General features: G+C 43.7%; 1 protein-coding gene across 1 annotated transcript; it reads left to right on the forward strand.

The window, feature by feature from the left end:
* On the forward strand, positions 1-27,359 carry adamts5 (ADAM metallopeptidase with thrombospondin type 1 motif, 5 (aggrecanase-2)). Its single transcript, XM_072657416.1, is given in 12 exon segments — positions 1-372; positions 375-494; positions 497-690; positions 692-946; positions 948-1,226; positions 13,791-13,923; positions 14,685-14,852; positions 15,786-16,069; positions 20,934-21,117; positions 21,610-21,785; positions 22,277-22,452; positions 23,713-27,359. Coding segments are annotated over 12 exon segments (2,613 nt in total). The 5' UTR covers positions 1-359; the 3' UTR covers positions 24,344-27,359.

A 27,359-nucleotide genomic window follows, 5' to 3' on the forward strand; every position in this document is an offset into this window, starting at 1 on the left:
TCTGTTCCTCTGCTGCTTCTCTCTCCTTCCATCACTTGGGTTGTTTTGTTTGCTTTCTTCTGTCTGTCTCTCTCTCTCTCTCTCTCTCTCTCACACACACACACACACTCGCTCTGTGTCTCTCTGTATCTCTCGTCCTCTCCCTCTCTTTCCGCGCTCGTCTCTGGATCCTGACCCGAAGATGCTGCCCCACAGCAGCCCTCCTCACGCTCGAGCTCCAACTCTTCTGTAAGAAACAGAACAAGAGGAATTACTTCAGTTGTCTGAAGACTCTTTGCTTTCCTGCGCGTTTTGTTGTTGTTGTTGTTGTTGTTGTTGTTGTTTTTGTTTTCACTGCGCGCGCGTGCGAAATCGTCATCATGCTGCCCGGGATTATTTGTTGTTTTTCTCCTCGCTCCACGTGTGTCGCGCGCTTCTTCCCGCCCCTGCCCCCAGCTCGCGCCCCGCCGCACCTGCTGGCCGCGGCTCTACCGGGCTCGTCCGCTCCGTGGACCGTTGTATCGCGGGGGCGGGCGCGCGGGCTTCCTTCTGGACATGGACGGCCGGCGCTTCCAGCTCGACCTGGAGAGAGACGAGAGCGCGCCGCCGGCGCTGGAGCGCGCGCACGTGCGACGCCGCTGCACGTACCGCGGCGCGGTGGACTCCAAGCCCGAGTCTCTGGCGGTGTTCGAGCTGTGCGGCGGGCGCCTGCCGCGGCTTCTTCGCGGTAGACGGCGCGCGCTACACGGTGCGCGCGCTCCCGCGCTCCTCCGTTTACTTCTACAGGCGCGAGGGCTTCCACTTCGAGGCGGCGCGGGGGGCGGAGGCGCACGACAGCTGCGGCACGCGCGACGCCGACAACGACGAGGAGCAGCCGGTGCCCCGTGTGAGGACGAGGGGGGGCCGGGGGAGGAGACGCGGCAGGTCGGTGTCGCGCGCCCGGCACGTGGAGCTGCTGTTGGTGGCGGGACGAGAGCATGGCCAGGAAGTACGGCACCGAGCTGCGGCACTACCTGCTCACGCTGGCATCCATCGCCTCGCGACTCTACGGCCACGCCAGCATCGAGAACCCCGTGCGTCTGGCTGTCGTCAAGGTGACGGTGCTGACGGAGAAGGAGAAGGGCCTGGAGGTGTCGCGGAACGCCGCTGCCACGCTCAAGAGCTTCTGCAAGTGGCAGAACCAGCAGAACCCGCTGGATGACGACCATGAGCACCACCACGACGCCGCCATCCTCTTCACCAGGCAGGTAAAAAATATAAGAGGCCCGCGTGTGCAGCCCGTGTGCTGTGATTACAGTATTTCACATAGGAAAAGATCACACATCATTCTTTAGTACAGAAGAAATGTGCGTCTTGTGTGTGTGTGTGTGTGTGTGTGTGAGCGCGCGCGAGTGTGAGTGTGGTACCAAAACTGACAAAGTGGAACAAGTGCAGGAAGTGTCACTTGCATCTAATGCACCCACGTGGGCCGTGGGCTACAGGTCATGTTGGCTATAACAAATATAGAAGTAGCTATAATTACTACACATCAGCTCGTGTGTGTGTGTGTGTGTGTGTGTGTGTGTGTGTGTGAAAGAGAGACAGAGAGAGAGAGATAATGTAATGCCAAGTGTAATACAATGTACAAACAGGCAGGTTCCAAGTCCACGTGTGCTGCCTGTTTAACATTAATATTAATCAATATAATAGAAACTGATATCCACAATATCAAGATGCTGTCACATGCATGTGTGAGCCGCTGATGTTTCACTGTAATATCAGTCATTATTGGATAAACTGGTATCATCAGTATAGGAGGAATCTGTATGAGCTAGTGTGTGTGTGTGTGTGTGTGTGTGTGAGACTGTACTTTGATGTGTGAGTACTTTGTGGCACCAAAGTAGTTTGTGGGGTTCCAGGTGCAAAAATGACACTTACCTGCATCACTGACGCATCCGCGTCAATATCAGAGAAACTAACATCAACAGTATAAGGCAGCGGTTTCCATCTCAGCCATGGGAATCCCATTTGTGTGTTTGTGTCTACTCTAACCCTCCTGATCCAGCCCGCAAAGAGCTTGTTGAGTCAGGTGCGCTAAAAGTGTTGGGTCCACAGGTCTGGGATAAGGAACCCCAGCTGGGAGAAGGAACCCCTGCTTTTCCTCATGAAAGAAGTCACACCTACTAACTTTTAATAGGCTAGCCTTTTCCCTCACTCTTTCTAATCCGCCCTGACCGATTTCCCCTTTTCAGAAGAAGGGGACACCGACCTCGGCCTGCTGAGTCCCACTCCCAGCCCGCCAGCAAATGTGTGTGCTTCCAGAACGCGCGTGATCTTTCTCACAGCGTGTGCACATTCCTGCACAGCCGACAAGTCAGCATTCAAATCGGTTTCTGGCTGAGATGTAAAGCTTTTTTTTTATATTACAAACCACAGTCCTCAAGCCTCCCTCTTGCTCTCCCTCTGTAGCGCTTGAGCTGTCAGGAAAACAAACAGATCCACCATTTGAAAGCCCATCCATGGGCTGAGACCACACTCATCTAAGTTTCCCCTCTTCTGACAAAACCAACACCGAAGTACAAAGGCTCGTGCCTCTCTTGCACCTCTCTCATGTGGTTAGCGGGCTAACCCCTCCTCTCACCCCCCACCCCCCACAGCTTATAAGTCATGCAAGGTCTTGTCAAGTTCCTTGCTTAACTGTGGTTCTCTTGGCATTAAGATTTCGAGCTTAGGAGAGGTTCTCTTGGTGCCCAGCCTCCCTGTGGAATTCGTTCTTAGGTGCCCTCGCTTGGCATCAAGCGAAGCGATGTTGACGTAGCTTCCTCTTGGCAGGTTTTGCTGCACCGGATTCCACTGAGAGGCAGCTTCTCTTGGCAGTGTCACACTGCACTGGCCTTCCACAGGGTAAATGGGTGCCAGCGGTGTGTTCTCTGGCAGAGCAACGCTTCCACACCTGGCGGGGCTGCCACTGAGCATGTGTGTGTGGTAGCTGTGGTTAACTATGTCATGTCAGTAGGCCGTGGTGGGCAGAGCACAAGGGGAGGAGCAGCCCAGCTGGCAAGCTGAAGTGTTGAGTGTGTGAAACAGATTCTTGGAATGATCACCATCCATTTCCTCTTGGCTTTTCGCTCACAGTTCGCAGCTTACTCACAGCGACGATAGTCATTGACGTTAACACGTTTGTTTCCATGGACGGGTCCACCGGTATCCTGCTCCAGTCAGCGGAAGACTGATTAGTATATGTGAGAAGAAAATGCATGTATTCACTCTAAGGGAAGTGGTCAGCTCCTCCTGGTGCTGTAACGTCCTGCAGATTTCACCTCCATCCCATATCATTCCATATCAGCAGATCAGCTCAGATCAAGCTCAGATAGGGCTGCAGCTAAAATCTGCAGGGGAGTAGATGTCCAGGAGCACAGTTGGTGACCTCTGCTCTAAAGGAGACTGGAGACCTGTCCCAGGTCTATACCTTGAAAAACCTGGTACTGGATTAGTTAACGTATTGTAGCACAGCACATGAAATTATTGTGTTCATGGAAAGCATGTTAACTAGTTGCTATGATACCATACAATATGATGTGCTGCATTGTTACTCCGGGAGTCAACAGTTCCCTAATCAGTCAGCCACAGAAGCTGTCCCTGATTCTAGCCCTGAATATATTCCCTTCTGTAGGACACCCACTTCAACTCAGGGGGGAGTTGTGAATCAGCAGCTTAGCTGGATCGGGTGAGTTGGGAAGAACAAGGAAAAAACAACAAATGCAGTTACTACAGGCCTAGGATTGGACACCACTGCCTTGCAGGCTCTGAAATAGTTCTAGACCAAGATCTGTGGTTCCTTTAAAAGCTTTTATTGGTGTCAAAGCAGCTCACTTACAAATCTCTGTTACTGAAGTGAATGAAGAGCACCATGCATTAAGCATCCCAGAAGATCTCGCCTCCTCCCTGTTCCTTGGTCTCATCTTTCAGTCTTCCTACTGTTCATCGAAGAAAGGGTTTATAAGCAACCATCACTCCAAATACCTCATTTATTTTAGTACATAGCTTTCAAGGGCTGAATAGCTCCAGATTTAGTAACCTCTCACTAACTGAACCTCAGTCTTTTTGCTCCAAACCTCAGGCCAGTTCAAAGCATAATCTGAGATCTTTTTTCAAATTTGATGTGATTCTACAGAGGGTTCCTCATTTGGAGTGGGAGAAGAAAGCCTCCTAAAGAATGCAGTTGGGACATGACAGCGTTGGCATAGCCCTCACCAACACGTGCTTTACATCACGCTCTCTATTCCCTAGCCATCCAATCCACACTGCTTAATTCATTCCTATAATGAGAACCCGAAAGGCAGGCACCGCGGCATTGGATCTTTGAACCAGGCTGTAGCGTGGAAAGAGTGGGCAGAACGTTTTGTGGACACAAAACAACCCCCCCCCACACACACACACACACACACACACAGACACACATATACAGTTCCCAGAAACCCTGTGGCCCTTTTTCTGTTTCATTGTGAGTTCAGGCATGTGGAGATGCCCATGGAGCTGGACGCATACCAAAGCATCCCGGAACAAGAGGCACATTGAGAGGGGACAGGCGTTTTTGTAAGCGTGCGTTTATGAGATGTTATATCACAGAGGGGACAGATATGCCACCACTCTGACGCTGCGGGTCATTGCCGGAGACGGAGGACAATGCCTTGACTGTCACCCGGGACGGACAATCACTGTCAGCCTGTTTAGGGGACTGATTGAAGATGAGAATTGGAGTGTGGTGAGATGTGTGAGGCACTGTATTTCAGAAGGGAGTTTGTATGCAGTTGGGTCCTAAAAGGACTTTCCAATTTTGTCCAATTTATTTTACCCCAATTTGATTCATTTTTTTACCCCAAAGTGCCATTCTGATTCAGATTCAGATTCAAAAGTTCAAGATTTTATGCTTGATGTGGGAGTCATACTTGATGTGGCTCAAGCACAGCGCTATTTGGACATTTTATTACTATTTGGACATTACACATACAAAAATATTTATTTATTTAATTGTTTATTTATTTATTTATTATTGTAGAGGTGCGGCCATTAGTCAACATCATCATTCACATCATTTATAATTATATATTTAATTATATTTTATTTAAAGAGTAATATTTAGAATATTGATAAATATTTAACCCTTTAAAGCAGCATTATGTGAGACTTGATATTTTTTGCTCCTGTGTTTTTACACTAATATGAGGTTAGACAGTGTGCTGAGTAGCAACGATAAAGGCGGTATCCTCCCTATTACAGGTCAGTAGAGGACCACAATGATTTTGAAGGTGCTATTTGAAGGTGAAATTAGTATTGTTTTAAACTGCTGCTGTTTACTCCACTCTTCTGCATTATGTGATTGCTCAATCTGCTGTGGCACGTTTTTGAATAAGAAAACATAAATAGGAATGTACTTGCAGGATCTAAATACTAATACTGGAGGCAGCAACAATATGTAGCATCTTTACCATAAAATAACAGCTTCAAAATCATTTTGATGATCCACTGACTTGTAATAGGGAGAATGGCATCTCTTTCATTTTTACTCTAGGCTCAGCACGCTGTACTATGGAACTTTAGTGTGCTGGGCAGGGCAACACTAGGGAGAACTGTGTAATGCTGCATAATCTGAGCATATCGGTGTAAAGCCCTGTAATATTACCCTACCATCCTAGTCCACATGCTTCTTCCACTTTTAGTGACAGGTCTGTTTCTCTCAGCTTGTCCAGAAATGCCCGTATAAGTTCTCTAAAGGTGGCCCAAAGTGCAAATTACACCTCCTAACAGTAGGAGGAGCACGGGAGCCCTCAATTTTTGGATAATGCTGCTTTAAAGGGACAAAAATCTCTTAGACTGATGGGGTAATCGCATTCGCAAAAATCTCAAATTCTGAAACTGTTAAAAGCAAAAGTGCAATAATTTCTAATAAAGGTTATAAACTTGTCATATTTGCCCCAGACATTTTTAGCATTTGTTTTTCAGAATTAAGTAACAGTACTTTTGATCAAGGGTCATCAGCTCAGGTCCTGGAGTCCACCAAACACCTATGATAACCCTTGCTTTAGGTTTTTAGTAGTGAGCCCTAGTAATCCTGTCATAATAGAAGACTACACTGAGTACAGTGTTGGGATGTTTTACAACAAGTAATAAAACACTGGTAGGTCAGAAAATTCGGCCCATTACTTGTCACCTTTAAATAAAAAGCCTGCATCAGTTTAATGTAGTTCTATTTACCTGCAATCCTGCTCAGTAAACCTATCAGTATGCCTACTGGCATCTCTAGCTCCCCCTCTGTCTCTCTGTTACACACAGACATACACACATTCACACTCAGTGACTAGATGAGACATCCATGGCATGTTCAAACATACTCTGAATTTTCCTACTTCCCTTGACCTTATGACCTATAGTTGCGGTCACAAACTATGTACTGTACATTCGTACATTAGCACATAGCTGTACTGTACATAGAGCTTGGGTATGCAATGAATGTGTGTTTATTTCTGGGAGACAGTGTGAGAAATACACTTTATGCGTGTATCAATAGCAGTAGGGAATCCTCAGGGCCTTCCTGGCCATTCAAGAAGACATAAGGGTTTCTGGAAACTAAAAAAGCGTATCATAGTAGTACTCTTATTTTATTGTTGCGTTTTCATTGGGAACAAAAGTGCTCATTCACTTGGACCTGGATAGTTTACCCCCTGGTATCTAGGTGGATATGGCAAAGATTAGGAATTCAGGAGCTGGACTGAAGGCCTTACTTGTTAGAGTAGACAACATAATTAGGAAGTGACCTGTCATGAGGAATCAATCTATTATGTTTTGATATACAGTATGTGGGACTGATTTGTGAGATCATTCTAGGCCTTTTGGAATTTATTATAAATATGAATGACAGATTGTTAGCAGTTGAAATGGTAAAATACTGGATATATGTTTATGTCTGTTTATAAAAGTTTCAGATAAACCATAGAGAATGTCTTTAACAGCTTCATATGTATGTCTAGAATGGCAAGTGTTTAGCTTAGTGCTAACACACTATTAAAAATCTCACAGGGGCGCTAGCAGACACTAGCATGGGTGTTTTTTTTTCCCATTTTCTTGACTGAGAACTAAAGGCCTAGCTCTACCGGTCATGGTTCACCACTGATCCATAGCAAAAGTATTCAGAGTTATGAAGAATTCAGTTGGAGAGCAAACACAGTTTATGTGCATGCATGTCTGTTCATTCCTGTCGCGGCGTACCCTGAAATACTGAGAAAGCGAGGAGAGATTTAAGATTGTCTGCCCTGATGTTTGTCGTAGTCGGCTGGGGTATTTCACACATCCTATGTTTCGCTCCCTACACTGATCTAGCAACAAGCTGAAATCCTCACATGAGTCTAGGACGGGCTCCGTCCATCCGTGACGCCGGCTGGCTGGCTGAGAGATCTGGGGCCAGGGCCAGCGCCGGGCAGCAACACCGCAGGATCAGTTCCGGACACTTTTGAGAAATTCAATAGGACAAGAAGTTTGTTTTTGACAGCAGCTGAGCTGGTTTTGCTCCCATTTCTGTGTTGATGTAAAGGGAGGAGGTCCCCCTTTATGAGCTTTACTTGACGATATCTATCGTTGAGAAGATATACAGCAGCTGTGCACTGTGGGAACATGTTCTAGTTGTTCAAGTCTCCAGTTGCTGTTCAGAGGTCAGTTGCAGTAATGGTTTATCCTCTTAAGCCGTATGCATATTGATGGCTTGATAAGACAGTTCTCATTTTTTGCAGTTTCTGTCTGCTTGATTCAGTGAGTGAGTGAGATACAAGTCATACCGAATTACATCCAATGCTTTTGTTGTAACTGCAACTTCTAAAGGGCGAAAGCTAAGTAGTAAGCCTTTGGTTTAGACAGAATGAGGAGGAAACAGGGCCGTTTTCCCAGCCCTGAGAAGAACAACAAATCAGAACCAGCTGACAGAAACCCATAGTGTGGGTCACACCTAGAATCGAGTATCCAGAGCTCTCTCCACCTCAATTCCTTCCTGTCTGTCTCTCCTCAGTGTGCTTACTCTGTACTGATGCCAAGTGTGAGAGTCATGACCCATCATGGGATGGTGCTATGGGATCTATGAGAAGAGTTCCCAATTCTAAATTAGCAGCTTTACTGTTAGGCTGTATTTTTACAGACATCCTGAATGATAATTCCAGTTGACTCTTATTATGCAAAACATTGCCTTCCTAGTGACTATTCTGTTACACAATTAGGATCAAATGAGCAGAAATCGCTTGGTCACCTTACATCCTTGACAGCTTCACTGGTTAGCAATATGCTAAGTTATGGGGAGCAGGAGGGCCATCCTACTGACCCAGAGAGAGCATGGCCAGCTATTTATGATGATAAGGCCAACATTTAGACCCTTGCTCCAATGGGTAGCCGGATCCTATTTTTGAACCTCAAAAATTGTGACTTTGTGCTGTGTAGATTTTTTCTCCCATCCTGGAACCTGGGCTAGTTGGGTTTTAGGTGGGAGTGGGCTCTGAGTGAGTTTTTACATGTGTTGTACCCAGTGTACAACCCCTCCCGGTGAGCATGCATATAGGAGGCCAGCATAGAACCCATGGACAAAACTTTCTGGTTCCCAGTTGGGTTCCCCATACAGGCCCTACATGGGCATGGTTAGCAAGTAGGACTTAATTATATGAACAAGCAAACTTAGTTAGGGATTAGGGATTGATAGACAGAATTTACAGATTGCCAGAACATTTACAAGCAGCTGACAGCCCTGTGTACGAGTGAAGTCATGTTTGTGCATGTGTGATCTCTCCAAGCCCTCGTTCAGCTGTAAACTATTCCCATCATCCTTCATTTGTCACCACTATTACTTTTCCTGCCCAAAGCTGTTTTGATTGGCCTCTCATCTGCCTCCACCAACTACCTCATTAGTCAGCTTTTGTGATTGACAGTCACTGCATCACATCCGATTGGCCAAATTGCCACAGCCAGTCCCTGAGGCTAACGAGTTTGAAAGCATGTTATATGTACATGGGCAGGAGGCTGTTATACAAACTCTGTAAAGGCATGTACCACCACTGACCCAGGCACCCCGGCAATGCCAAGACACTCAGCCACTGTTTTAATGGTTGCCTGACCTACATACCTCTCTATTGGATCCGCCAATATTGTTTTCCCTGAATATTTCCTAAACTTTCATTTCCTCGTGGCCTCCCTCGTCCTCCTTCTGGCTGACTCAAGGTCCTTGGTCGGCAGCCAAGAAAATTCCTCAAATCGCTGTCTACGCATCTGTCTCTTTCTCTCTTGTCTTTCCATCTCCATCTCTCGCCATTGCCCCCAGCCTGTCTGTCTGTCTCTCTTTCTGCTTGTGTCTGTCCCTCCCTTAGTGTCTCTGCACGGACACGTCTAAAAAACTAAATAATGGGTACACAAGAGGAGGTACGCAGCCTAAAACATCTTAAAAGGATAAGAAACAGCTTTCTGTCAGCTGTACACGGCTGTAGGCTTAAGAGTTCATAGACCCCAGGCCAAACAGCCAGTGGTCTATTTAACCCTTGTGTAATCTTACCATTCTAAATACTTCCCAAATCCTAAGGGTCCAGAGGCCCAGAGACAATCTATGCACCCTGGTGGTGTACAGCTGCCATGGAGGTATGAACAAACATGTTGGGGTCACTCTAGGAAAGGTTCAGGCAGAAAGAAGATCATTTTGGTGGTTTTCTCTGCTGTTAAACAGCTTTTTTGACCCTTAAGAACACAAGGCTTCATGAAGGCACTAGCTTCATGCCAATCTGCATAGTACCACATTAAATAGCAAGTAAAAAGCGTGCAAGACCATTAGAAGCACATCCATTAGTGTTGTATGTGAAGTTTAGAACGGCAGCTAATATGCAACCGCCTGCTGAAACCCCTGTGAATGCCAGTGCAGTGCAGTTTCAATTTCTGTTTTTCTCATTAAATTATCATTAAACCAACTTTTCCAAATGTAAATCCTTTTTGGTTTTTTTACAAGCTTCATAAAAGAGGTGGATAGAAAACCCTGTTATGGCAGAATGAAGAAGAAGAAGAGGAATAGAAGAAGGTAGAAAGTAGGAAGAAAGTTCCCTTTTCAATGTGACATCACACAACAGAAATATCATTAAAGCTACATTATGTAAAAAAAAATAACATTTTATTTTTTAAATAACAACATCAAAATCGATGTCACGCTCCACTGACTTGTAATAGAGATATTACCATCTCTATTGTTGCCGCACCAGGCTTGGCACGCTGCTGACTGCACTGTGTAATTTAAACCAAGTCAAATGACTGTAAAATCTGGTAATACTCCTGCATCGGTTCACGTGCTTCTTTCACTTTCAGCAGTGGTTATCTCTCAGCTTTTCCAGTAATGCATGTATAAGTGTGTCCACAAGTTGTGTGGACACAAGTGTCCACAAGTGTGTCCATTAGGAGTGGCTCACAGCGCAAATCACACTTTCCAACTGAGAGCGGAGCCCAGGAGTGATCCCAATTCAGTGGAGCGTCATAATAATTTTGCTGTTATTTTAGGGTACAAATGCTAAAAGTTACCTTATATAGTGCTCAGGTGCCAGAATGTAAAAATTTAAGTTGGAAGTTTGCCACCATCACTGACTTCTTCGACAACGGGAAAATAGTGTAACTGTACTGTACAACTCAGTAGTTTATTAAATGAAATGAATGTGAATAAAAATGTCAAATGCATAAACCAACATGAAACTGAATTTAAAAGCTGATAGCTACATAAGAGTTCTTAGGTCATTTGGTAAGTCATAAACCAAATAATCAGTACTTTGTTTTAATAATTCATAGATTATTCGACTATCATAATAGTTGTTTCTTGCAGCCCTATTAGCCTCCTCCTCTTGGTTCTGAACGCGCTACTCAGTGCTGGCTTGTACTGATGTATTTCCATTAGTAAACTAATAGTAAACTACTTTGACTATATTGTCTCTGTCTCTGCAAGAAACATGTATCTCCAAAATGGTGTCTGTTCTTGATACGTTCTTAATATCTTAACAAGTAATATGGAGCATTTCTATAGGTCTGTTCTATAGGTCTAGAAGTATTAACACAGTATACAGAGCAGCAACAGGGTTCAAACCATGAAGAAAACTAAAACCAGGCAAAAATAAAAATACATATTTTTTTATTGGACAGCAGCAATTTACTGTTTTGTTACCTTTTGAGAACACTCCTTGCCCTCCTCACTACTGCAGGCTGTGAATAATGACCATTAGTGGTGCTTTGGGGGTGATGGAGGGTGCTCTGAACTCAAATAGATGATACACAATCCATTAAATATTCTTGGATTGGTCCCAGACATGTCTAATTTGAACCACTAAAAGTTGAACATTGCACACTGCTTTCGCTTAAAATAATAAAAATTGACCTTCAAGGCTGACGAAAAAAAAAAAACCTAAGCCAGTCCCAGGCCTGGCCTTCAGGCTGCCCTCAGACTGGCCTTCTTCTCAACTGAATATGCATTACACACGCTCTCCGCTGATGTAATAACCCAAACTTCACATATATACCCAAACTTTGTACATGTAGAATTTTGACTTGGCCTCCAGAGGCCTTGGGATTTAAGAGGGCTGTTCTCTAATGTGGCTAGGTGTGTGTGTCTAGATATACAGGTGCACGTGCGTGTGTGGATGAGAAGTCGCAACAGACTGCGGTTTGTTTCCTCTAAGCATGAGTAAAGGTGTAAATACACACCCAGAAAGACTTTCACACAGTGAGCTGTCCCGGGCCATCCTGGGAAAAATCCTCATGCGCTGGTGTTTGTTTGTTTAGCTGTGGGTGCATGTGTATGTCTGCTTGAGCATTTGGCCCACGTGTGAATCAACATGCCACTTCTGTATGTCGTGTGCCTGCGAGCATGCATGTGTGTGTGTGTGTGTGTGTGTGTGCCAGTGTGTTCATCTAGTTGTGAATTCAAGAGCACATCGGGTTGATTGACTAATTGATCTCTCACAGCAGGACAGTCATTTTGCCCTCAGGGCATATTCACATAGATCTGTGTGGGAGAGAGGATAGATCCATAGCTATCAGCCTTGAGCATTAAAACACAGGGGGGAGGTGGACAAGAGGATCAGCTTTTCATTGTACTCGGAAGTCCAACATTTTCTGAGTCAGTACACCTGGCTTCCGAAGTAAACGGATGTTTGCATGACAAATCATGAAATTTGAGCAACATTAAAGCAACATTGTGAAGCATTTTTATCTTAGAATAGCAGCTGCAAGTTAGCTGTGGCTGGTAATGTTAGCTGCGGTAACACTGCATAGTAATGTTAGCTATGGCTAGTAACAGTAGCTTTGGCTAGTAACACTAGCTTTGGCTAGTAATGTTAGCTGGGGCTGGTAATGTTAGCTGCGGTAACACTGGATAGTAATGTTAGCTATGGCTAGTAACGTTAGCTGGGGCTGGTAATGTTAGCTGCGGTAACACTGAATAGTAATGTTAGCTATGGCTAGTAACAGTAGCTTTGGCTAGTAACACTAGCTTTGGCTAGTAATGTTAGCTGGGGCTGGTAATGTTAGCTGCGGTAACACTGGATAGTAATGTTAGCTATGGCTAGTAACGTTAGCTGGGGCTGGTAATGTTAGCTGCGGTAACACTGGATAGTAATGTTAGCTATGGCTAGTAACACTAGCACTGGCTAGTAATGTTAGCTGAGGCTGGTAATGTTAGCTGTGGTAACACTGGATAGTAATGTTAGCTATGGCTAGTAACGTTAGCTGAGGCTGGTAATGTTAGCTGTGGTAACACTGGATAGTAATGTTAGCTATGGCTAGTAACGTTAGCTGGGGCTGGTAATGTTAGCTGTGGTAACACTGGATAGTAATGTTAGCTATGGCAAGTAACACTAGCACTGGCAGGTGCAGGTGTAGGTGTAGCAAAGAGCGTAGTGCTCAGTGGCCTAAACGTTCTATGGAACTCAGTGTAACGTTTCATTTGTATTAGCCAACACTAAGATTAGTACTGAGTGCTATTAATTACATTATCCATCAAAATTTGGATTTACATAACCGTTGAGCTTCCATTCAAGAAATGCACATGCAGGAAGGCTACCTCGGCAGAGTAGCTAGCTTGCTTTGGTTAGCCTTTACTGGCTGTGTTGTTTGTCTGACTGAACTGAGAGAAACTGAGGCGAACGCCTAGTTTAATTAAAGCTGTGTGAGCAGATCAAACCACATCAGCCTTGTGACTGGCGTTACATAAGCCGTACTTAAGAGTAGGACCAGTTCACAATGAGACGGAAGAAATATGGTGCAATATATCAGACATTAATTGGTTATTGGAATGTTATTAATGCAAACGAATTGGTATGTGTATAATGTCTGGCCAAGTTATGATCCAGCAGAGCAAGCAACAGTACATCGATTTGGTATTTTGCCTGTTCGTACACAGCAGATTCAGTGCATCTGCTAATTATTAACCCCTAAATGATCTTAGAATCAAGGCATGGAAAACACCAATGTCTTTGGCCTTTCAAGACCCCTTTCACCCCTTTGCACAGCTACTGGCACCCCCATGTTAAATTATAACAGTAGTTAGAGTTTAACTGATAGAGCTGCTTTGCACTGACCCAACACTGAAACAGCTAGCTAGCTAGGTTGTTATCTGACCATGCTTCAATCTAAGCGAGGTTAAACAGTAGCACCAATTGTGCACATGCATTTATCAGTGTGACTGGGAGTGATATTCCCAGTAAAGATTTTAGGAGCACTCGAGTCACGTGTGTATTTGTGTTTTTCTGTGTCTGTGAATGTGTGCGTGTGTGTATGTGTGTGTGCAGGACCTGTGTGGGCATCACTCGTGTGATACACTGGGCATGGCTGACGTGGGCACTGTGTGTTCTCCAGAGAGGAGCTGCGCTGTCATTGAGGACGACGGCCTGCACGCCGCCTTCACCGTCGCCCACGAGATCGGTACGCACAATCAAAGCAGCGGTGTTCAGTAACAGTTCGTTCAGAAGCAGGATCATGCTGTGTCATTATTCTCCTGTTCTGAAACTCCTAATTGAGGAAGCAGAGCTGTTGACTATTTGATGAATTGGATAATTTGGGTCAATGATTTCCAGATCTGATCTGGCACTTTTTACTGTTTTCCCTGCTCTGATGCACCTGACCAAGCTAATTAGCTTCTTAACAAGTCTTGTCGGCGTTGAAGTGTGGGTGTTAAAGCAAAAGGAACAAAATGTATACTCCTATGACCTGGCCTAAAGCAGGACTGGTGAACCTCATAGTAGTCCAAAACAATGGTGCAGAGGGAAAATGGTCACACAATTGCCTTTTCTTACTCTATTTTCATAGACATTTGACAACAGACGGTTTTGAGGGCGAGAGAAAGATGGATCAGACACAACTGTGTTGTGAATGGTTATAAATCTTGGATTAGTTAAACATAAAAAAATAGTTCTGAACATTAATATTTAACTGTCAAGGCATTTTGTATTGGATGCATCAAAGTATTGGAATATTTCTGAGATGTTTTTATTAGGTTTGTTTTAGAGTAGAAAAAAACATAATTTGGCCCCCATACATCATCTGACATTTTGGAAGTTTTCTAATTTATGTGTCTTAGAAAGCACAGCCTAGGGAATACTCATTCTTCCCAATGATTCTGAAGCGATTTACTATAAACAAGATTTATTGTGAAATAACGGTTCTCTAATGTGGTTTGTTTTCAGGGCACCTTCTAGGCCTGTCCCATGATGACTCTAAGTTTTGTGAGGAGAGGTTTGGCTCCACCGAGGACAAAAGACTCATGTCGTCCATCCTGACGTCCATCGATGCCTCTAAGCCCTGGAGCCGCTGCACCTCGGCCACCATTACCGACTTCTTCGACGACGGAAATGGTGCGACTCTACTGCACAACTTTTTTCAAAGTGTTTGAAGTGATCAAGTGACCAAGACAGTGATTAACCCTAGTCCTGGACTGTGTTAAATTTTTTATGGAAATTTAATTGAAATGAAAATACAGTGCCTGACTAGACTTATTCCTGTCTGTGAAACCATCCATATGTCATTCATCAGTTTGTGTACACCTCACATCAATGTGTGTTTCATATCTGGATCATATCTGGATCTACTGAGCCAGATTCCATTTACACTTTTCAGCATCAGTTTTTAGATTGGTGAAAACAATTTATGGCTGGTTTCATCAAATTCATATATTAATTTGTGGGTTAGTGTGACACTTTTGTGATTGTTTGTGCATATAAAATACTTATTCTGTTTACACCTGTGTTGAATATGGACAAGGTCCATCTCTGTCCGCCTGTGAATGTGGTTTAAGTGTTTGTAATCCAATCACAGTGCGTCCAGGGTGTGTTTACATATGATTAAACAGTCTCACAGTGTCAGGACCCAAAAGCAAGTCTTGTTGACATTGCTTAATAGCATGGTTTAGCATGCAGCTTGTACAGTGCTAAAGCTATCTACAATGCTGATTGTCTAAAGCCAATGTTAGACTGAAAGGCCAATTTAGACCATTTGGTATATCACCATTCTTTGATATACCAATATTTTCTTATACCCCTAACACCCTCACTTGAACATCAACACATAAACTGGTATCTTCTGCAGGCTTGGCACTTTTGCAGATTTTACTTGCATGTACTTTTATACACAAAACACACATAGGTCAACCAAGTTTAAGAAACCAAGGCTTGTTGGTCTCTTCACATGGTAATTAACTTCAGAAACTTAAGGAATCCAACTCTGAGTCACACTAACAAGCTAGCACCTCATTGTGTGTTAATTCCTCATTCCCTTTCTCCCGACTACAGCGGAGTGCTTGCTAGATATGCCACGCCAACCTATCCTGGGTCCTGAGGAGCTCCCTGGCCAGAGCTATGACGCGGTGCGCCAGTGCCGGCTAGCTTTTGGGCCTGAGTACACGGTATGCCCGGGCATGGACGTGTGTGCCCGCCTGTGGTGTGCGGTGATCAGGAAGGGCCAGATGGTGTGTCTGACCAAGAAGCTGCCAGCCGTGGAGGGCACACCATGCGGCAAGGGCAGGATATGCCTGCAAGGCAAATGTGTGGACAAGACACGCAAGAGGCACTATTCGGTGAGTTTGGTAAGGAGGTGTGGTGGGTTGAAGAAGATGAGGAGAGAGCGTAGGGGGTCTTTGAACATGAATACATTATGTTTAAGGCTCAAAGCTTACTGCTTATAGGAATATGCTTTACTATTATAGTTATTGTTGTCATATAAATTCCATATAAACTGTTTCCACTTGTTAGATGGCTTTGGGCCAGTAACTATACAATACCTACTTCCAGCAACTACCACTTATGTTTGGTTAAGGCCACACCCACTGCTATATCATATATATATGATATATATGAGAGTACTCTCACAATTAACCCTGAAGATTTTTTGTACCATGAAAGTTTGTTTCATCATTGAATTCAGTGTATAGGCCTCCTGGTAGGAGTAATACTGGCTAGTCTTTCTCTGCGCACCATCAGGCCCCTGCATTTAATCCAGAATGCAGCGGCACGGGTTGTTTTCAACATTTCTAAATTCAGCCATGTAACTCCTCTGCTGCGTTCTGCAGTACTTGATGGCAATGGTCAAAAGCCGATCAGTACCAAGAGCCCTTCGAGCTTCAAGTATGGCTCGGCTTGACCCGCTATCCCTTAAGATCCACAGAAGACAAGCATCCAGGATTTTTTCTGTTCTGGCACCTAAGTGGTGAAATGAACTTCCCCTGGGTGTCAGAACAGCAGAGTCAAACGACTAAAGACTGAAGACTCACCTCTTCCGAGAGTACTTTGACAAAGTGTAATGTAGAGTATTGTGGACTCCACACTGACCTTTGTATTTAGTAGTATCTAAGCTAAGTTATTTTTGGATCCTAGTCTATACAAACTAGCTAAGGGTATTTTCTGAGTAAACACTTTTGTAAGTCACTCTGGATAAGAGTGTCTGTTAAATGCCTTAAACGGAAATGTAACACAGCACGAGTCAGAAGCTTGTAAATAGCTCAAAGTGAGAGCTAGCCAAGCTGAAGTACAGCCTCCACACAACAGGGTTAGTTTTAACATTGTGTAACAACTCACCCCACCAATAGCTAATTTCCCACCAATATAAATTTAAACAAGGAACATTTTGTATAGTGGAACATTTTATTTAACAGATTAATTGAAATGCACAGTAGCTGATTTATATATTTAAGATGTATAATGCTGGTATTTGCTGTTTGACTATATGGTCGGACATAAATTTTTTGAATTGACTTTATATAGCAACATATATATAACAGTGTCAAAATCATGATGATGCTCCACTGACTTGTAATAGGTAGAATAACATCTCTGTTTAATATGACTCTGGATACGCAGTTATGCACGTTATGCAGTTCTCCTGAGAGGTCTTGTGTAGCTCCATCCAAGTTACATAGTACAATAGCTGGCCCGGAGTTGTAATAGGAAGAACAACATCTCTGTTATTATGGAACGCCAGGTCTTGCACTATGTTACTTGGGTGGAGCTACACAAGACCTTTTAGAACTGCATAAACGCTGGGCAACCCGAGTCATATTTGTGTAAAACCTTGTCTGTCTACATGCTTTTTTCACTTACACTTGTCAAAAAATGTACAGCTATCCATTAAGGGAACATATTTATGTCAGAAAAAATATACAAAAGTGTTTTTAGAAAGAGCATGTCAAAAAGGCGGCGAGCAAGTCTGACAAGGGCGTGAAGGAGACGTGCAAGGGCACTTCATATTTTCGGAGAGCAACAGAATGGAGAGGGTGAACGACATTGAAAGATGGGTGGATGTTCTAGTGAAGCAAAAGAGCAGTGAGAGCCAGTACTCTGCGGGCAAAAGAGGCCTGCTGAAAGAGGAAGCGGTCGGTCGTAGGAAAGAACGATAGGTGTTTTGAAGTGTTGAGAGGCTAGGTATGATGTACTATTCTCACAGAGCAAGAGAGAGAGATGAATAGATGTGTTAAGAGTATATTGGAACAGCTCTCCAGGACACACTGTTTGGATATAGAGGTAACAAGAGGGAACTTGGGATGGAATGTGTGAGAGAGAGGGACAGAGTGAGGCAGGGAGAGCGAAGGAAGCGTATTGAAAGGACGTGAAGAGAGCACCTAGGAGAGGCATTACGTGGTGAAAGACAGGAAGGAATTCAGCAAGAGAGGTGGGAAGGAGTTAGCAAATGAGGCACCAACGAGAGATCAGCAGGAGATGTCTTTAAGAAAAGTGCAAGTAAGAGAGAGCAGGTGAAATGAGGCATGAAGGTGTGTGGGCCATACTCCCATGAGCTCAGAGCTTATATGAGAAGCAGGAAACGGGAAATGGAGTGGGAGGTGGGGACTGGAAAAATGCAAGTGGGTGTTCTTGCATGTGGATGAGACCATTAGATAGATGTATGGGAAGAAGAGGATAAGGAAATCTGTGCAGTCAAGAGACCTTTTTTGCACTTAGCACAATGCAGGGGATGTCCACAGTATTGCTCAAATATTGCTTGTTTAAATGATCCATGGTGTAGCCTTGAAGACTGCCTCACACCGCTTTGTCCTGTTTACGTAACATTTTCTTAAAATGGTCTAAATTAACAGCTCCCCACACATTTCTGTTTGGATTTTTCTTCTCCACAAGCCCCACCACAGTCCCACAAGTTCTTAATGCTTTTCAGATCTGGTGATGGTGTAGCCCATGACATCACCAGAACTTCCTCACTCCTCCAACCATTACATCACTCGATGAGTGTATTGCATTGTCTTGTTGGCACATCAAGTCATTTTTCGTGGTTATCCACTAAAAAAGAAAAGGAAGATCCCTTCAAACATCTTTAAACGTTTTGACTGCCAGTGAACTGCATTAATCGCTTACAGCCAGTGCTTGAAGCAGGGGAAAAGGTAGTACTCCCTTTATGTTGACCCTCACCAATCACCCTCCCACCCACCCCCTGAACAAATGGAGCCAGTTGTACTGCAAAGATACCTTAGTCAAAACTGTTACTTGTTTTGTATTGGACTTGTTGAGTGAAAGGAAACCGGTAAGCATCACATAGTGCCTACTGGGTAATGCAGTTTATATAGTAGGGTGATATTTTTGTTTTTTTAAAAAAAGGACACTGGAGCATTAACGAAGATACCGGTCACTGGTTGAATATGAATAAGAGTTTCTGTTTACAGATAAAGTCCCGCCCTTCAACAAAAAGAGCCAATCAGCTTAAGACAGGACAAGCATGTACACCATTTGTGTCAGGCACAGATAGAATTTGGCTTTTACCTTTAACCCATCTGTGCAGTGAACACACACATACACCCCAGTCAAACGGAGCGGTAGGCAGCCATTGCTGCAGCACCCAGGGAACAGAGAGGGGGAAGGGTCTTGCTCAACAGCCCAACAGCCCAACAGCCCTGGTATCGAACCCCCAACCCAGTCATCAATAGCCTGGAGCTCTAACCACTGAGCCACCACTGCCCCACTAAGCTTGCTGGTTACACTGCGAGTGGAGGAGGGTCAGTGTGCAAGTGTGAACCCCCCCCCGATGTGGAGACGTTCACTAGCGCATTAGTAAAATCACATTGTTTGTACATTACTGAACTAGAAGCTGTTAAAATGTGTGACTGGAAATAACTGCCTAGAAGCGTAAAAAGACTTGCCTATAAGGACTTTAAATGGGGTCACATGGGTGTCCGCCATTGTAAGACTGTTGTGGTCAAGGGAGCTTCAAGTAGGTCTCATGTTCCTCTCACACTGAGTCCAATTTTTATTGACGAGCAAAACACACATCAAGTTTTGAACATGAACACACATATATTAACAATGTCTTTCACACTGAGTACAAAACTGATGGACTGCGACACTGCATATATCTATTTAGTTTCCATTATGGTCAGATTCAGGTTCCCAACGGTTCAGGGCTGTTGGGATATACAGTATATGGAGCCGCTGGTGGGCTTTTCATGGTTTAAGACAAAGGTACCATGCTATTGATGGGATAAAGCAAGAAACTGGACCAGACCAAAATAAATGTGCCTTTTATAATTAGACCAATATTACTGTGTCTGAAACAGACGTTTTTATCCAGGGCTGTGATTAAAACTAAGATACCTTTGTAGAAATGCAACCATAAGACATTGCCCTTGCCTGAGGTAACCAGATTAATATCAAGCATATTTAGCCCTCAGTGCTTGGGGAATTTCCCTCACTGTCTCGTGTCTTTCCTGCACATATTTATGTCCGTGTCTGCTAGCCCGTTAAGTGTTACGGAGGACTCATTTTCTTCTGAAAGGACAATATTCCCTTTGAGAGTGTTTGCGTGCAAGTTTGTTTGCCACATGGAATTAGAAAACATGGTTCTGGAGTCTTCCTTTCACACTGACACACACTCAGGCCTTCCCCTCCTATCCTCTGGTGAACTCGTCTTCTGTGGCGTTGCTTTCTTTCAGAACGTCCAGGCAATGTTAAGGACCTCTGCAGTGTGTAGCTGCTCACTTGAGACAGGTCTCCAGCTGTTTTTGGCTCAGAGCTTGTTTATTACGAAGGGGAATGGGTGTGCACACGCCCTTACATAAAACATCTCTCTGAGACTTGTTCAGCTTACCATTCATGCAACCGGATTCTTTCAACATTAAATAACTCTGAGAAGAATGCGTTACAGTGACTCCCTCATGGATTGCAGATCCCAGGTGGACCTCGAGTCGCTTTCAGTGTGGGATAGTTGTTTTGTTTTGATCGTCTTCAGGCTTGCGGCAAGCATACTTTTGATTTTGCGGTTTACAGTTCCATTACCTGTCTCCTTGTTCGTGTAAACACTCTCAGGCAAATTCTTTCTGTCATAGCTCAGACAAATTCCTGTTGAAATTCCACTGCAATACATTCAGCACTACAGTTTCATATATGATTTATTGAAAGTTCTCGTGACCATTATTTTACTGACCTTCTTTTGTTGTCCACTCTCAGGCCTCCAACCACGGTAGCTGGAGCTCGTGGGGGCCATGGGGTGCGTGCTCTCGGACATGTGGAGGCGGAGTACAGTTTGCCAACCGTCTGTGCAACAACCCTCCTCCTCGTAACAACGGCCGTTACTGTACGGGAAAAAGAGCCATCTACAGGTCCTGCAATGTCACGCCCTGTCCAGCGCAAAGTAAGTGCCCCCAACACATATTTTAAAGGTTGTAGCCCATCTGTCCCACCCACTTATTTTTTACTGGTCATGGTCTGTCTACAAGCCCACCACTGACCATATATTCAGTAAAGCTGAGATACTGACATAGTGGCATGGTAGTTAGGACTAATAACTTTATGAGACTAATAGGGATGTGAGAAAATATCGATATGCTTGAGTATTGCGATATTATGTTTTGTGATAGTGTATTGACTCTCAAAAATACTTTTTTGCAATTAATAGTTTACATGCAAAGATTGGTGGCAGACAGTGGTTCATTTTGTGTGTTTTTTAAACACCCAACCACTAGATACTGTGCTGTTCTCTGTCTTTAGCAGTTAGACTCTTCCACTCCTAAGTAAACACGTTTTTATACCATGACAGTTTTTCACGATAGCCACAAGCTAAAATGTCTAGTAATAAAGTAATAATAATATTAATAAAAATCCTGTGTCACTGTGTTTCCATTAGGTAAGAGTTTTAGGCATGAGCAGTGCGAGGTGAGGAATGGGCCTCAGACTGACCCTAAAGGAGTGAAGACCTTTGTGGAATGGGTGCCTAAGTACGCTGGGATACTGCCAAGGGACATGTGCAAGCTGACTTGTAGGGCCAAGGGCACAGGCTACTATGTAGTGTTCTCCCAAAGGGTAAGTCCAGTTCATTTATTTATTCAGTACAGTGACTGCATACATATTTTAGCATGATTTCTTAATTGAAACTAAAATGGGAGAATAATGTGTGATGCAAGTGGTGTTAACCTCTATGAACCCTAGGTTTATTATTTAGCAATTATTCCTAATGCAGAAACTATTGTGAATTATTTGGCAACCATTTGGTTTAGCTTACCTTAACATTGTAGTTCCACAGGGTTCTATATTAGGGCCTAGGAAACTAGTGTTAATTATGACAGTACCTAACTTAGTTATCAGTGTGGGCTTATATGCAGGGTCTAAGATGTAAAGGAATATTCATTTATTAAACAAGCATTAAACAAAAGGAAATCTTGATATAATAGAAGGACAGATATATTGACCAGGGCTGGGCCAAAAACAGCAGTGTTCATTTGATGGAGAAACCATGCACAGAAGAAAAAATAATGACTTGTTTTTTGTTTTGGTTTTGCTTTGTTTATTTTCAGGTGATCGATGGAACTGAATGTAGGCCCCACAGCAGCTCAGTGTGTGTGAAAGGGAAGTGTGTGCGCACCGGCTGTGATGGAATCATTGGCTCAAAGCTGCAATATGACAAATGCGGCATCTGTGGTGGCGACAGCACCAGCTGTTTAAAAGTGGCGGGTAACTTCACCAAGAAGAGGTAGGACAACAAGCGTGTACACCAGCTTGCTTTTGCTTGCAGTCAGTTTAGTGAGTTTTTGCTCAACAGTCAACAAAACAAAATGTTAAAAAGTGAGTTTGAGGATATATCACATGCTGTAATATAACACTCATACAAATATCTCAATAAACAAGTATGTAGGATCAAAACTCACAGTTTGATCAAAGATGCAAACACTGCATCTCAGCTAAGAAATGAAGGCCAGAGGCTTCTTCTTCAATCCGCAGCTCCTCATGCTGTACAGGCACAGGAAGAAGCACTGGAGCAGTGTGTTCCAGGTCTAGGGTTGAAATTTACTGGTCCATGCTCCTCAATAATGAAAAAATCTGGCCTGGCTGGATCTGGATTTGGCTCAGATGTCCTGGAAAACAGCTGAAGGCTACACATTGGTGTATCATCATGTATAGTCTGGTGACCTATCTGAGGCATCTGTACAGAATGATTATTTTATAGTATGTCAATATAACCACTGTGGTAATGCTAACTTCTGCTAACTCTGTTGTGTTTACAATGTTGTTAGCGTCAATCTCAAATATGTGCATCCATGATATTCTGCATGTAATGTGACAGCTTAGTGTTAGCTTATGGAACGAGAATCACTCTAAATACAGTGCTGTGATAAGGTATTTGCCCTCTTCCATATAACTGACTTTGCCACTCTTAGCAGTAACAGCTGCAATCAAATGTTTGCGATAAATGCGCATTTTTGGATTTTTGAGCACAAACTGCCCATTTTAAAGTATTACCACAGCATCTTGATTGAATTTAAGTCAGGACTTTGACGTGGACACTTTAAATTTTTTTTTGGTTTCTTATGTTTCTTGTTTCTTGCTAACATGCTCCAGATCATTGTCCTGCTGCATAACCCAACTGCACTTGGGCTTTAGGTCACATGACAGAAGAACTTTCTCCTTCAGGATTTTCTGACAGAAATGGAACCAGGAATTCTTCTTTCTATCAGAAAATCCTGAAGGTTTTTGTGACATAAAGCTAAGTGCATTACCAACATAATGTTGATGACTGTTGATGGCATGATGTTCTTATGGTGGCCAAGAGTGACACAACCAGAAATTAGGTTTTGGGATCCTTTAGGCTTAGGGATACTTTTTCACATGGGTCATAGGTTTTGAATAAATTCTTACCTTCAATTAATGGAGTGATAATATTGCATGTCTTGCAGTATATAGTCTAAACTAGCATGCTAACCACATTTTACTCTCCTCCTTCTCCCACCTGCAGTAAGGGATACACTGATGTGGTGAAGATCCCAGAGGGCTCAACTCACATCAAGATCCGTCAATATAAGCCAAAAGGCCAGACTCGTTTCACAGCCTACCTAGCCCTCCGCCGACCTAATGGAGATTACCTTCTCAATGGCAAGTTCATGATCTCTACCTCAGAGACTGTCATCCCTCTGAATGGTACTATGTTTAACTACAGTGGCTGGAGCCAGCATGATGAGGCCCTCCACAGCATGGGGCCTGGGGCTCTTCAAGAGAGCCTGGTGGTTCAGATACTAGCGACAGATGCAAAGAAGCCACTCGACATACGCTACAGCTTCTTCATGCCACGTAAGACGCCACTGCCACCTCGGACCACCTGGTTGATTTCTGCCACAGCTGCGGCGATGTCTTCAGCCGAGATGTTCACCATGACCACGGAGATGCCCTCCACAGCCAAACCTCTACCAACGACCCCACCTGGGCCTCGGTGGGTGACGGGTGCATGGATGACTTGCTCCAGGACTTGTGACACTGGCTGGCAGAGTCGTACAGTTCAGTGCAAGGACCTGCTGGGTAAGCTAAGTAAAGGGTGTCCTCTGGGAGACAGACCTCCAGCCTTCAAACACTGCCTGGTTAAAAAGTGCTGAAGAACTTTTAAGGAAGAGGACTTTTGAAAGCTTGCTCTTGTGGATGTGTGCTTCTTCTTCCGTGTCCGCAGTGGAAGGTCTCAAGAGGAGACAGACAAATTGGAGCATAGACACATAGAATCTCGTGGAGCAGAACCATGCAAGGTTCTTGTACACTTGCAGTTGTAATTGTTCTGATGCTGTTTCATGCCCTAAAATGTCACTGTGGAACTTTGACTGAATCGGCTTGTATTCCGACGATGACCTTGGACAAGGAGCACCAGCCCTGGCCTCCAATGCAAAATAGTGACTTAATCTGCAGCCTGGATTCACTGAGGAGTCAACAATATGTAGCCACTCTTCTCCTGATGACCAGATGTCTTTGTCCAGCCACTCCCCTTTGGGGTTCAGTGTATTTTAGTGTGTATCCATCACCAGGTCAAATTTGAACTGAAACCCAGCAAAGACGATAGAAATGTAATTTTGGGTTAACATAGAGGACTGCAAGTAAATAGAGTTTGAGCTATTCCTGCACCATGGGACTGTAGTATGACTACTCTGGTTTTGGAGGTTGACAACTCCTACAATGGTGCAGAGTTACGACAAATGGAAGCTTACATGCCCATTGGAGTGTAATTGTGACGAATATATGTTACTGTTTTCCTGTGTTTATGTCCAGCACATTCTCAAAATGGTCAGAAAGACCATAATCTGTTGACGCCCATGTCTTAATGTGTGCTTCTCAACAAGTTTAGGATTTCTTTTGTTAATGTGTGCCAGGGATTCCTGCAGCACACCATATGGGAAAACCTGGATCCTGTTATTCCTGTCCTTTCCTATCCCTCCCTACTTACCCATTGCCATTCTGATCACTTGTTAAAGGAATTCTCCAGTGGTTTTCAAATCTTTATCTGCAGCTTCTGTAGTGTACCACCTACAACCATGGACAACAACGTCTGCATTAATAGTAGAAGGCCAGCATTTGCTGAATTCCATTTGTGAAAGCTTATGTGAAACCCATATTTTTCTGAGATGGGACATTTGTTTCAAAGGGATAAATTGTGATAATATGGTTTCAAACTAGTGCTGTGGGTGGAGTGTTCGCAAGCTCCTCCATGATCACAATGAATACCAGAATGCCAAAGGGAAACAGCAAGGAACTGCTTTTGACTGTATGAAATTTGGATAAAATCAGAACATTCCTGTATTATTGCAGTGTAATGGTTGTAGTTTTAAACACACATTATAAGCTCCCTGGACAGAACATTAGTCACCTTGCAGGTTTAAGGTGGTAAGTATCTTCAGGCTACTGCAGATGGCATTACATGAGCATCATAGGGCTATACATACCTGCGGGTGTGTGAGGGGATTCATACATTGAGAAGAGGTGGTACAGTGTTGTGAGTGTCTCACTGAATGCATGGAAATTGGGTCGCAAAGCAGATGTTAATGATTGGCTAAAAGGAGTGATGCATTTGGGTGTGTCAAAGGCCATAGTGTGAAGGAAGTAGCTGAATTAGCAGGTGTTTTGAAGCATACAGTCATGTGGATCTACCAGCAGTGGCAAAAATCCCAGTGTTTCTGAAAGACACCATGTGTCATATGGAGCAGAGTGGTACACAAGAGGCCTTTGCTCACTTTTGCTCACAAAGCTCCTTGCAGAGTGTTTTTTCAGAAATTAGTTGGGAAGTACTTTTTTTTTGAGAAACACGCCGGCGGTCCCTGTTTGTCAGTTTCATCTTCCGGCCACAATTCTGATGAGAATCTCATGTAGGCTGGGATTTCTGCCATTGCTGGTATACCCATATGACCGTACGCTTCCGTACACCTGCAGATTCAGCTACTTTCCTCACCATATGGCCTTTGCTTGCCCAAATGTTATTACTCTTTTTTACTAGTTATTAACATCTGCTTAAAACACATTTTCCACACATCATGCATTGCACTGCACTAATCCACGTCATTCTATAAATCCCATCCGCCGGCTCGATCATCCGCGTGCAACACCTTCAACAGGAGCCTAAAGTTACTACCACCTTAAACACGCTAGGGGGCAAAATTGGTATCCGCTTCTATTCACGTATTTCAAGTGTTTGTCAATGGAATTCAGCAACTGCCCGTTATGCTTGATAGAGATTAGATTAAAATGCTGCAGTATTCCTTTGATGGACCCATCTGAAATTACCATGCTTTCTGTTTTGGATATGCACAGACACATCAGTATGATATGATGTTGAGATGCAGTATACATTCATACTGAATACAGTCTTCCACCACATACAAATAGATACATGATCGCTAAACAATAACACACACATAAAAAACCCACAAATACCCAATATTATGCACCATTTGTACATTTCTGTTTTAGGGTTGAAGTACATTGACTTTCAATACAGCATATTGTATTAAAGCGTATTAAAGAAGACTATTGATATACTAATGAGTTTAAGAAGAATATTTCAAATTCGGACCACTAACTATGAAAACTATTTAAAAAATGTGTGGTTGGTGTGGCGCAACAGATAACACCGCTACCTGCCACTGAGCTACCACACTATGTGGGAGGCTGGAGTTCGAATCCCAGTCTGGGTGAATGTGCTGCGCTACATCAATAAGAGTCCTTGGGCAAGACTCCTAACATTACATTGGCCCACCTCTGTAATACGAGTAACCTTGTAAGTCGCTCTGGATTAGAGCGTCTGCTAAATGCCGTAAATGTAAAATGTAAGCCTTACCTGATTTAAACTCAATCATCTTCAACCCTGGGGACCAGAGATTTCAGCTCATCTCTCATGTATCCAGTACTGTCTGACTCTCGCCATGGGAAACACCCCTTTGCTGAATGACAGAAAATACAGCACTGAAATTATAATTTATTGTTTGTACAACTAGTATGTAAAAAAAACGTGATGAATTTATTTATTGTTATGGTCATTTTTTTGTATCGCAATACAAAATACATTGTATTTAACTAGGAATATGAGTATGACTGAGCAGAATATTTCCTTTTAAAGAAAATAGTGGGTCTTTTTAT

Source organism: Salminus brasiliensis, chromosome 15 (genome assembly GCF_030463535.1).
Source record: "Salminus brasiliensis chromosome 15, fSalBra1.hap2, whole genome shotgun sequence".
NCBI lineage: Eukaryota > Metazoa > Chordata > Actinopteri > Characiformes > Bryconidae > Salminus > Salminus brasiliensis.